Genomic DNA, 12,165 nt, shown 5'->3' on the forward strand with positions numbered 1-12,165 from the left:
GCAGAACCAACACTAACAACTGTTTTGGTCTGATTTCTAATTCAATTTCATGGGGTTTTGCTTTCGAAAATTGTTTGGTTAGAATCTTATACATTATTTAAATGAAACAGAAACCCAAAGAAAGACAAATGGTGGGAAGCTCTTTCAATTTCAAACTTGAAATTGCAGTAATTCTATTTTTGCAGGGTTATTAAAAGCACACATGTTGCAAGTCAAGAGTGTATAACCACACCCGGCTATAAAAAATGCATTAGAAAAGAGAAGATGGTGTTGAAAACATGGACTGAGGTTTCCTAATTAGAATAGGATTATGTTTCCTATTAAGTCTAGAGTTTTATTTCTATTTGTTTTATATTTCCTTTTCCTACTTAGTATAGGGCTTAACTAAGTTGTAACTATAAATACCCTATTGGGGTCCTGAAAATAATATACTTTTAGAAGAGCACTTCATCACATTACAACATGGTATTAGAGCAAGGTTTTGTTTTCATCCTACAAAGGTGCTGTAGAAATTTTATTTTGAAGTCGCTATTCACGTGTTTGTTTTCTTTTCAGGTATCCTGGAAATGTATATTGAGTGATTTAGTACATGTCTAGGAAAATTTTGTCTAAGGAGTCTGATATTTAAGCGGACCGGTTGTGTCCCTCCAGTCTTTCCTGGAAACTTTCCTGGTGTACTTTGATTCAACAATATACCAACTGAGGAGATATTTTTCACGTGAATTAATGGGAGTAATTTTAAAAATATTTCAGGGATTTTTTTGTAAATTTTGAAAAAGTTCAGGGACTTTTTGAATAATTTCTCCTTGCAATGATGGCTGATCCCATATTTCCTTTGTCTGGTACATCTGAAGAGTCTCCCATGTCTTCCAATCATAAGGATTGTGAGTTTTCTCCGCTTCAGATAACCATTGTGAAACTTAATGGGACAAATTATCTTAGATGGTCTCGTTCAGTTTCCCTCGCTATTGGTGCTCGTGGTCTTACTGGCCATCTTGATGGGACTTCTACAAAACCTTCCACACCTGGTCTGTAACTTTCCAAGTGGTATACAGATGAATGTTTGGTCATGGGTTTTCTCATCAACTCCATTGAATCTAGTATAGCAGAGAGTTATCTCCTCCTTCCTGATGCGGCAACTATTTGGAAAGTTCCTAAAGATACATACTCCAGAGTTGGCAATGATGCATAGTGTTTTGAAATTACACGGAAAATCAATCAGTTATAGCAGAAGGACCTTCCTCTTTCTCAGCACTATAACACTCTTCGGGGATATTACCAGACTTTAGATTTATATAGGAAGTTTACACCGAAGAATGCTGAAGATGCTATTGCCTATCAACAATGGGAAGATAAACAAAGAGTTTATAATATTTTGGCAGGATTGAATATAGAATTTTATAAAATTCGCGCACAGATCCTTTCTAGAGAGCCTTTCCCTTCTCTGGCTCAAGCATATGCCATGGTAGATATCGAGGACAGTCGAAGTACAGCTATGGTACACACTCAAACATCTGATAGATCTGCATTGGTGGCTGGTTATGGCAATAATTAATCTAGTTCTGGTAATTTTCGCCCTCCAGTAAAGTGCGAGTATTGTGGAAAAGAGCGTCATACAAAGGACAAGTGTTGGAAGTTACATGGGCGTCCAACAAATTCCCGTGGAAATAGAAATGGAATCAAAGGCAACAATCAAACATCTGCAAATCAAGCCAGTTCTGACACCTTGAGTACTCCAAAACCTCTTTCCTCAGATGAGCTCCAGCACCTTCGCCAATTAATGTCCAGACTTGACTCATCTTCTCCAGTACCAACTTCCAGTACGAGTATAGCCTCTGTCATTGATCCCTCTATCGATCCACAAATCCCCATAGGTATTTTTGGTTGTCACAATGTCAATTTGACTTATCCCTCCCGGGTAATCGACTCTGAGGCAGCCGACCATATGACAGGCTCATCTTCTTTGTTTCATACTTATTCATCTGTCCTTATTGCTCAGGATGTTCGAACGGCTAATGGGTCTCTCTCCCCTATCTCTGGGAAATGATCTATTATTTGTTCGCCTTCTCTTACCTTATCTAATGTCATGCATGTTCCTAAGTTTTTGGCTAATCTTTTATCTATTAGTAGCCTTACTCGTGATATGAACTGCAAAATAACTTTCTTTCCTTCTCATTGTATGTTTCAGGACTTGGAAACAGGGCTTACGATTGGCAGTGGTAGACAGAAAGGGGGGCTCTACTTAATGGATGGGTCCCCATCAGCTCTTTCTACGGTCTCTAGTTCCACCTCCCCTGCACTTTTTACCTTATTACAGTGGCATAGTCGTTTTGGCCACGTTCCTTTACCTATTTTGTCCAAATTATTTCCTGATCTGATTAAAAGGTGCAATTTGAATGATTTTTATTGTGAGGCATGTATTTTGGCCAAACAAACCACGCATGTTTACCCTATTTCAGATAATCATAGTAAAATTCCTTTTTCAGTCATTCACTCTAATGTGTGGGGTCATTCTCGGACCGTGTCTGTATCTGGTCATAAATGGTTTGTTACATTTATTAATTGTTGTACCAGGACCACATGGGTTTACTTACTTCACCAAAAAAGTGATGTTTTCTCATGCTTTCAAAATTTTCATAATATGATTAGGACTCAGTTTGGGGCGACAGTCAAAATCCTTCGTACGGATAACAAAACTGAGTACCTGGGTGGCGCATTCCCTTCCTACTTAGCAAACCATGGCATCATACACCAAACTAGTTGCGTCGACACTTCACCTCGAAATGGGGTTGCCGAACGCAAGAATAGACATCTACTTGAGGTAGCACGTTCCCTCATGTTTTTTATGCATGTGCCTCTATGGTTTTGGGATGAAGCCGTTCTTACTGCGGTATATCTAATTAACCGAATGCCTTCCCGAGTCTTAGACCAACGCGATCCCCTTGAGGTTCTTTTAGGCATAGCAGTCTTTACAGTATCACCTAAAGTTTTTGGATGTGTTGCCTTTGTCCAGAACCACCATGTTCATGGAAAGTTAGATCCTCGTGGGTTAAAGTGCATTTTTTTGGGTTATCCTCCTACACAGAAGGAGTATAAGTGTTATCATCCTAGTTCTCATCAGTTTTTTCGTCTCTATGGATGTTGTGTTCCAGGAACAAATTCCTTTTTTTCCCTACACCTCTTCAGGGGGAGAGTTTTAGTGAAGAGGTTCCAGTGTTGATTCCTCCTTTCGATATTTCTCGTAAGATTCCTGCAGATGATCCTCCTTTCGAAGATGGAATGACCGGACAGGAACAGCTGGTGGATGATATACAGGGGGAGACTAGACCTCTGAAGACCTATCAAAAAAAGCAACAAGTGACCCCTTCTGAACCAAGCCAGTCAAAAGCTTTGGTTCCTGGCCCTGAACAATCCGTTCCTCCAGGTGAGTCTGTCTTTGACCCTTCTTCTAATCCTACTTTGGACTTACCAATTGCATTAAGAAAGCAGCCTCGAACTTGCACCAAACATCCTATTTCCAATTGTGTTTCATATCAGTCTCTATCTCCAGAATTTTCAAAGTTTTATTTCCTCTTTGTCCTCTACTTCTATTCCTAACACTTGGCAGGAGGCAATATCTCACTCAAGTACAAGGTAGATGGGACTGTTGAAAGGTACAAGGCAAGATTGGTGGCCAAAGGTTTCACTTAGACTTATGGCGTTGACTACCAGGAGACATTTGCCCCTGTTGCCAAGATGAACACAGTTCATACTATTATTTCATGTGCAATTAATAAATGGTGGAATTTACAACAATTAGATGTGAAGAATGCCTTTTTGCATGGAGAACTCTAAGAAGAGGTATATATGGATATACCACCCGGGTATTCTACTATAGAGACTTATAGGAAAGTGTGCAAGTTAAAAAGGGCTTTATATAGGTTGAAATAATCTCCAAGAGCGTGGTTTAGAAGGTTCCATAAGGCAATGATATCTAATGGCTATAAGCAGAGCATGCAGACCACACTTTGTTTATTAAAAGAGATGGTTGCCACACTACTATACTTTTAGTATATGTGGATGATATTGTGATCACAGGCAGTAGTGAGGATCAGATTTCAGCATTAAAGACTTTTTTGGGAACTGAATTTGAGATCAAAGATATGGGAAAACTAAGATATTTCCTAGGTTTAGAGTTGGCATATTCTACTAGCGGTGTATCTCTATCCCAGAGGAAGTATACATTGGATCTTCTTAAGAAAACTGGAATCCTAGGATGTAAGCCTGCTGAGACTCCTATTGAGCCTAACCTACACTTGAAGGCAAAGGAAGGAGAACCAATTGACAAGATAAGGTATCAAAAATTAATGGAAAAGTTTATCTATCTATCTCACACTAAACCTGACATCACATTTGCAGTTAGTCTTGTTAGCCAGTATATGCATGATCCCTATTCCTCACATTTGGATGCAGTATATCGGATCTTGAGATACTTGAAGACTACTCCAGGAAAAGGAATTTTAATTTCAGCTCATGGACATTTGAAGATTGAGGCATATACAAATGCAGATTGGGCAGGATGTCCAGATGATAGGAGGTCTACCTCTGGGTACTGTGTATATGTGGGAGGTAACCTTGTGACTTGGAGAAGCAAGAAACAGGCTGTAGTTGCACGGTCCAGTGCCGAGGCTGAGTTTAAGGTGATTGCCCAAGGCATTTGTGAGGTATTATGGCTTAAAGGGCTGCTTCAAGAGGTTGGGACAGAGTTGGAGGTTCCTATGCAGTTATACTCAGATAGTAAGTCAGCAATCAGCATAGCTCATAACCCAGTACAGCATGATAAGACTAAGCATGTGGAAATTGATAGACATTTTATCAAAGAGAAGCTTGAGGCTGGGCTAATCCATATCACTTTTGTTATTTCAAACGAGCAACGGGCTGATGTGCTGACAAAGAGCTTGAGCACGAAGATATTCAATTACATTATGAGCAAGTTAGGCATGATAAATATCTATGCTCAAACTTGAGGGGGAGTGTTGAAAACATTGACTGAGGTTTCCTAATTAGTATAGGATTATGTTTCCTATTAAGTCTAGAGTTCCATTTCTATTTGTTATATATTTCCTTTTCCTACTTAGTATAGGGCTTAACTAGGTTATAACTATAAATACCCTATTGGGGTCTTGTGAATAATATACTTTTAGAATTGCTCACATTACAACAGATGGGGACTTTGTTTTGGATTCAGAAACTACCAACAAGAGGTGAAGGCTTCATCTTTTCTTTTTCCTGGTTCATTGCTTCCGGTACTCAACTCTCTTATCATGCTTCTGTTTTCCCCTTTTCCTCTTTTGCTATCTCACTTTTCTTGGGTGTTTTGCTCGTAGTTTTGGGAAGACGAAGTATATGAATTCTACGAAAGCATTAGGATAAAAGATGGGGGCGTTAAAACAGACGAGTAAGAGCTACAGAGTTATGAGTTATTTTTTTTATTTAAGCCCTTGAAAAAGTTGGACAAGAGAAAAAAGATGGGTGAAGGGTGCACCTCACCCACTTCATCATTACTTTCTCAATTATTCAATTACCAAATGGATTTCTAATTCTTGAAATATTTCAGATTGATGCAACCAAAAAAATTCCAATTTCTTTACCAAAAACCTATATGTTAAATATGTGAAGGTATCAATCCAAAATTAAAATAGAAATCATACCATATCAACCCTAAGAACGATTAGATAACAAAAACCCGTCTGCAGAAGTACAAATTGATAAAGTACAAATGCATAACTATAAGAGAACAACAATTGGCAGATCAGAAAAAGGTTCTTGGTAGGTCTGTCCATGTAACCAAGCCAAGTTCATTGCTGACTTCTGCAATGTCGCTAGATCAGATTGAGCAGAAAATTTGTAGAAAGGTACATTCCAAGGTCCCCTGCTCATATGTAAACTTTCAGCCCAAATAGAGGTGCCACAGACCATTGTAAAATCAAGGTATTTGACATGGGTGCATGAGTATCTATAAGAGTGAGTGGCAATATAAGAAGGGGGAGGTGTAAATGATTGAATTTGTGTGTGAAATTGGCATGCGCTCTATCCAGACCATCTCCTAGGTATCCAAAGTAAGATTTACCATATGGTCCTTCCACATGGTAGAATTATGTATCCCAACCTAGAACCCCCTTTACCAGATCTGCCATCCAGGTAATATTTTCTATAGCTTTTTAAAAAAACTGAAACAAAATCAACAATTAGCAACATGAAGACTGGATTTTGGCTTCATAGAACTGAATGAAGTAGAGCCAATGAAAGGTGTATGAATACATTGGCAGCAAGGAACATCCATCATGATGATTCTAGGGGTACAATATTTGGTTATGTTCAGTCTTATGGCAAGTAAGCAATGTTAGTAGTGTTATCAAAATGTTACATAGATAAATACTCAGGTGTTTTGGAGCTTCAACAGAGTGATTCATGCCATGTATAAGTTGGTTTTCAAGGTGTAAATAATCATGACTTGTATCATAACTACAACAAGTCAATTACTCTAGAGGTTACCATTATTGTGGCTGTTAATTTCTCTATTTTGTTAAAGGAAAAAGAAAGTTGCCTGGTCAAGTGATTCATGCATCTGACACAGGAGCCAGAGAAATTACCATCCAGCTCCTTGTGAACAAAAATAAAATAAAAATTTAGAAAAAGGGTTCATGTTGACACCCTGCAAGAGCTCTTATAGGCCCCCATTGATGCAAGCACTCAAAGCCGAAGCAGCATCTCTTGCCCATTGTGAAATTTGAATCTTGTACTTTTGGCATTCAGCAACCAAGACATGGATGTATTTGTTTAATTTTCCAGCGGGCATTCACTGCTTCAATACATTAATATTCTCATTGTTCCATTGTATGTGCTACCCAATATTTAATATGTATTTTTAATTAAGAATGATTTCATTCACCAACTCTTATAGTACATAGCAGCCCATATTAGGAGCATAAATCACTCAACCCAAATTCATAATAAGGAAAATAAGTGAATGACTATTGATTCCAGATTACAGTAAGATATATAGGAAAACTCAAAATAAGAGAAAAGACACTAGAAAAATAATAACAATAAAGATAATTATTAGAAGGGCAAGGATTCCTCACAACGTCAGTGTGGGGAGGAATCTACACATTGCACTGATAACTGTTCTAAAACAAGTAAATCATCCACCTGGGGCCTACATATCCAGAGCAGGAGAGAGAAAATAATGCTAGAAAACTCTCTGTGATGGAGAAATTGCATTCTGACATCATTCCTTATTTAGATTTTGACTATTATACAAACTAGACGACCATATGCAAGTTTTGAGTAACAGAATCCAAATCAAAGATTCCTAGGATTCTAGAATAGATACCCAAAGAAGTGGAGTTGGTATTATGATTTCCAATGAAAAACTATAGCCTGTCCAAGAAATATAATTTTAAGCAATGAATAACTTCAAAACTCATCAAGCAATCAAGATAGGAAAAAAACTACTTACATTTCTATCACTGGCCTGAGCCAAGGAGCAACCCTCTCTAGGCCCTCAAGATTCGCAAGTGATTGCACAAAAGCAATTGGTATCATGTAAAAGAATACCAGAGCAAAAAGTAATATTGACATTATAAGCTTGCGGATGCTAAGTGAAACAAATGGTATAGCAAGATTCTGCCAGTAGACATCACGGGGCTCTGGGGCCCAATTAGTTAACCACAGAGTGGGATTCTTGCTCTGTTGCGTCTGTGCACATACGGAAGCTGCCCATCGCGAATTAAATGAAACAAAAGCAACAGGCATGATCAATTTTGAATCCTTAAGAATCCTCTCACGCTCTGCTGTCATCTACAAAATGAGTGAATGATTTAAATATCAGGGTTTAATAATTAAATTAACTCCACTGTATCCAGGTATTCAGATGTTTGTTCATTTATTTATTTTTTTCTTCTCTTTTAGTCAGCAACCAAAAAAATAAATAAATAAAAATATTGAATTTACATTTCTCAAGAAAGATGTAATCAAGTAAATGCAGCCGAGATAAGAAGATAAACCCCCCAAACCTATACAAGGTATGCAACCCTATGTTTCCTATATAGTTCCAGTTAAACGCAAGTACTTTAATCAAAAAGCAAGGAGTCTTACTTTAAGCATGAAGCATCAACAAATGAGCAGATAAACTAGTCTAGATGGAAATTATTAAGAGAAAAAAATACAAGAGATCTAAGTAATAACATCTTGCTTCTGTAAAAATGAAAATATACCCATTTGTCATACTCCTTTATTTTCTGTTTATAGTACTCAATAGCATCCACTTTTCCTCCACAAAGACCTAGAAATCCTGTCTGTAAAAAGGAGGGAAATATAAATTCAGAGGAAGTATGCAGTAATCAAATAATCAAATCACAAAATGCAATTACTGAAGTTTCAAACATGAAAAGGAAAAGAAATGCATCCTAGCAAATGCTCTACCATTATCAATTGAAATTTAGGTCTACTTGGTTATCCAAATAGAAAGAATAGCTATGAAAAAGACTACCTTTAGGGTCGGTCTTTTGTTTGGGTGTCTTTCAAACTTAAGTTGGTTGTAATCCAACCAATTTTGGAGCCTTTCTCTTCGTCTCACAAGTCGGGCAAATTTGTTTGCATTGTACACAACCTGAAAGAGATAAATAACCATGAATGCAATCAAGATGGCAGACAAATAAAGAACTTTCATGCAGAGAAAATGTGTTATTAGATTTAAGACAATTATCATGATTAAATAATTGCCCAGGCCTAGTAGTGACTAGTTAACATATGCACCAAAAATGAGACACACATCATTGAGGAATGATTGAATTATTGATGGCAACAAAACATGTTTAAATGGTCAGTCAGTATGTACAGAACTCCAGGGACCAATTCCAGTAGCCTCATGCAACCAGGAAAATCCCGTTTAGACTTGCAGAGTGAGTAAAGGTTGAATGACTTTTGGCAGTTTCTGAAGCAATATTGGCTAAACCTTCCCCAGTGCCAATGCCATCACTAATCTGGATTAAAATGGAAACCATGCTCATGATCAACAATTGTAAACTACAAATTCACTCATCTACCAATGAAAAGTATTTTCAACTTGGGAAACCCCTTGAGGTAGATTACCCCTCACAATTTTTTTTATTGAGAGAAGGATAGCTCCTTGTAAAATATACTTTAAATGAAGCAAAGTAACAATTCCCTACTTTCTCCTCCAATCTCATCCTGCCATCTTAATCTACCCAATGGGATACAAAGAAAGAGGATTTATGGGTGATTATGACAAGAACAATCCAGAATATGAAGTACACTGTCATCTCTCCCATCAGCTGCTATGAGCTAGTGCACTTACTCTGCACCAGATACAAAAGCAATTTTCAATTCCCTCTCAAATCAAAACCCAAACCTCAAATTCTTTCGTCCATATTCAAAGGCCTATAGACTTTCTTTAAGACCACCATAGCAACCTTTTTAGGAGCCCAAGAAGCTTCCTAAAGCAAAACCCAACCTCACCCTCAACCATCTCATCTCTGAGGTGTCTTGAGATTAGAGGTTCTTTAATCCAGTCGTTTCAGTAGGAGTATTTGAGGTTATTGTTCTAATGTCTTAAGTCAGAACATATAGTCTTTGTTTATCCTAATTGGGGGTGTTTTTGTTTTTGTAACTTATTTGTTGACTTGGCACATATGACGCAAGTCCATAGACCCACATCCACCAAAAAAAGTCAAGAAATAAGGCCAAGAAATCATAGAAACAAAATGCTTCAATACATTCTTTTTTTTTTAGTCAAACCATGGTCCAATTGGATTCAGTTTGATCTAACCAAGGTTGACTTTAAGTTACAGTATGAGTGTCGTTTCCTTTAAAATCAGCATCTTTTAGGATAATATGCTTCCACGGATGTGTGGAGACCTACTAGAAGTCTTTTAATTGGTTTAGAGTTTACTAGGAGTTAGTTGGGATGCTAACTTCGTTTAGCTTTTGAAAACTCATGCATGAATTAGATAACTGAATTCTACTTCAGCTTTTAAGAGTCTTTTTCCTGCTCTACTTCCTGATTTGTAAGGCTGTTAAGACACATACTCCAAATTTCTGTGACTTGGACGATTACGCCGTTCACCATGGCACCAACTTTCGAACTTACACAAGGAGAATTTCGATGTTTAAAGTAAAAGAAGCTCTAACAAGGATGAAAGTTGACAAGGCACAATGTCTCGATGAAATCCCAATAGAAGTGTGGAAAAGCTTAGGAGCTTATGGGCTGGTTTACCATGTTGTTTAATAAGATTATGAACACAAGGAAAATGTCTAATGAATGGAGGAAAAGCATTGTGGTTCCAGTCTACAAAAATAGAGATACTCAAAGTTGTAATAATTATAGAGGCATAAAATTGATGAGTCATACTATGAAATTATGAGACTGAGTAATTGAAACTTTTTTTAGACAATAAACCACTATTACGGAAAACCAATTTGGTTTTATGCTGAGAAGATCTACAATGGAAGCTATTTACCTTATTAGGAGACTTATATAAAGATATGCAAAGACGATGATTTAGAGTAAGATCTCCATATTGGTATTTATTGACCTAGAAAAAGCTTATGATAAAATCCCTAGAGAGTTAATTTGGCAAGTACTTAGACAAGAAATGTTGCAAGCAAATATGCAGACATAGTTAAAAATATGTATGATGGTTCAATGACAAATGTAACTATGTAAGTAATGGTGGGGGAACTAGGTGGTTAATTCCTGAATACAGTTGGGCTACATCAAGGATATATAAGCCCATGTTGCACTTATAATAGATGATTTAACCAAAAACATTCAAGATAAGGTTCCTTAGTGTATGCTTTTTGCTGATGATATTGTTTTGGTAGTCAGTAAATGAAACACAAGTTAGGATTAACACCAAGTTAGAATCATGTGAAGCAGCTTTGGAATCAAAAGGTTTAAAACTAAGTAGTACGAAGATGAAATATCTAATTTGTAACCTTGGTTATGATCTAACGGATGATGAGGTGTTGAAAATTAATGAGGAGATTCCACAAAGTGATTGTGTTCTTTACCTTGGCTTGGCTTAATCATAAATAAAAAAAGTGATACAGAAGATGTTTCCCAAAGAATTAAAATAAGGTGGATGAAGTGGAAAGGTTTGTTTGGGGTCTTGTGTGATTGACGTATTCTTTTAAAGCTCAAAGTAGAATTATATAGGACCATTGAACGATCATCTATGTTGTATTGTGCAAAGTGTTGGGTTGTTAAGAAACATCATATAGATAAACTCAGTGTAGCATAAATGAGAATGCTAACATGAATGAGTGGCAAAACTAGGAATGATAAACTAAGGAATAATCATATTAGAGCTAGTCTGGTAGTAGCTTCCATAAATGATAAGCTACAAGATAATCAACTAAGTTGGCTGAGCATGTTCAATGGAGGTCCTTAAATGCCCCTATACTGAGAAGTGATTTAATCCAAATTGAAGGAATTAGAAGAACTAGGGGCAGACCTTAAGATAACCTTAAGAGAAGTGGTGAGAAAGGATATGCACAGCTTAGGCCTTGTATCTAATATGGCCTCAAATAGAGCTGAATGGAAGGCAAGAACCCATATAGCCGAGTTCATTTAGTCGGTGCCTCAAATAGAGCTGAATGGAAGGTGATATAGAATAAATAAAATGGCTCGAACCAGTTTGGATAAACCCAGGTCGGACTAAACCGGTCGGATAAACCCAAGTAGAACCAGTTCGGATACACCCAGGTTGAATAGACCAAGTCAAGGCCGGTTATACAAGCGTAAAGGCAGGATAACAAAGTGAATCCTAGTAGATTGATAACCGAAGACAAAGTATTCGACTAGGACTCAATAACTCATATTTGAGTAGGACTCAATCACTAAAGTTCGTAGTGCAGTCCAAGTAATGTTTTAGTTCGTTCGAGACGAACTCATACGTAGAAAACCTATAAAAAGGTAAGGGAGCACAAGAGAAAGGTACGCTGAATAGAACCATGACTATTCGAATTATTATTGTTCATTACTTTCTTGTCTTCCTCAATCGGATTCCTAACTAGATCGTCGGAGGTGAAAACTCGACCTCCACGGTCGAGCTCATTCTTGCAGGTTCATCCGGCTAAAGGGACGAACAGGATTGTGCA

The 12,165-nt window shown here is 37.4% G+C and overlaps 1 protein-coding gene across 1 annotated transcript in view; it reads right to left on the reverse strand.

The window, feature by feature from the left end:
- The window catches only part of LOC149000113 (hyperosmolality-gated Ca2+ permeable channel 1.8-like), a 63,051-nt gene that overhangs the window by 7,838 nt on the left and 43,048 nt on the right, over window positions 1-12,165 (reverse strand). The window contains exons 5-7 of the mRNA XM_089140649.1: window positions 8,534-8,653; window positions 8,259-8,339; window positions 7,502-7,842 (exon numbers count right to left, since the gene is read on the reverse strand). Coding sequence (XP_088996775.1) covers window positions 7,502-7,842; window positions 8,259-8,339; window positions 8,534-8,653 — 542 coding nt within the window. The remainder of the gene's footprint in view (window positions 1-7,501; window positions 7,843-8,258; window positions 8,340-8,533; window positions 8,654-12,165) is intronic.

This window comes from Hakea prostrata, chromosome 11 (assembly GCF_041222555.1).
Source record: "Hakea prostrata isolate BN-2017 chromosome 11, UWA_Hpros_2, whole genome shotgun sequence".
In the NCBI taxonomy this organism is placed as follows: domain Eukaryota; kingdom Viridiplantae; phylum Streptophyta; class Magnoliopsida; order Proteales; family Proteaceae; genus Hakea; species Hakea prostrata.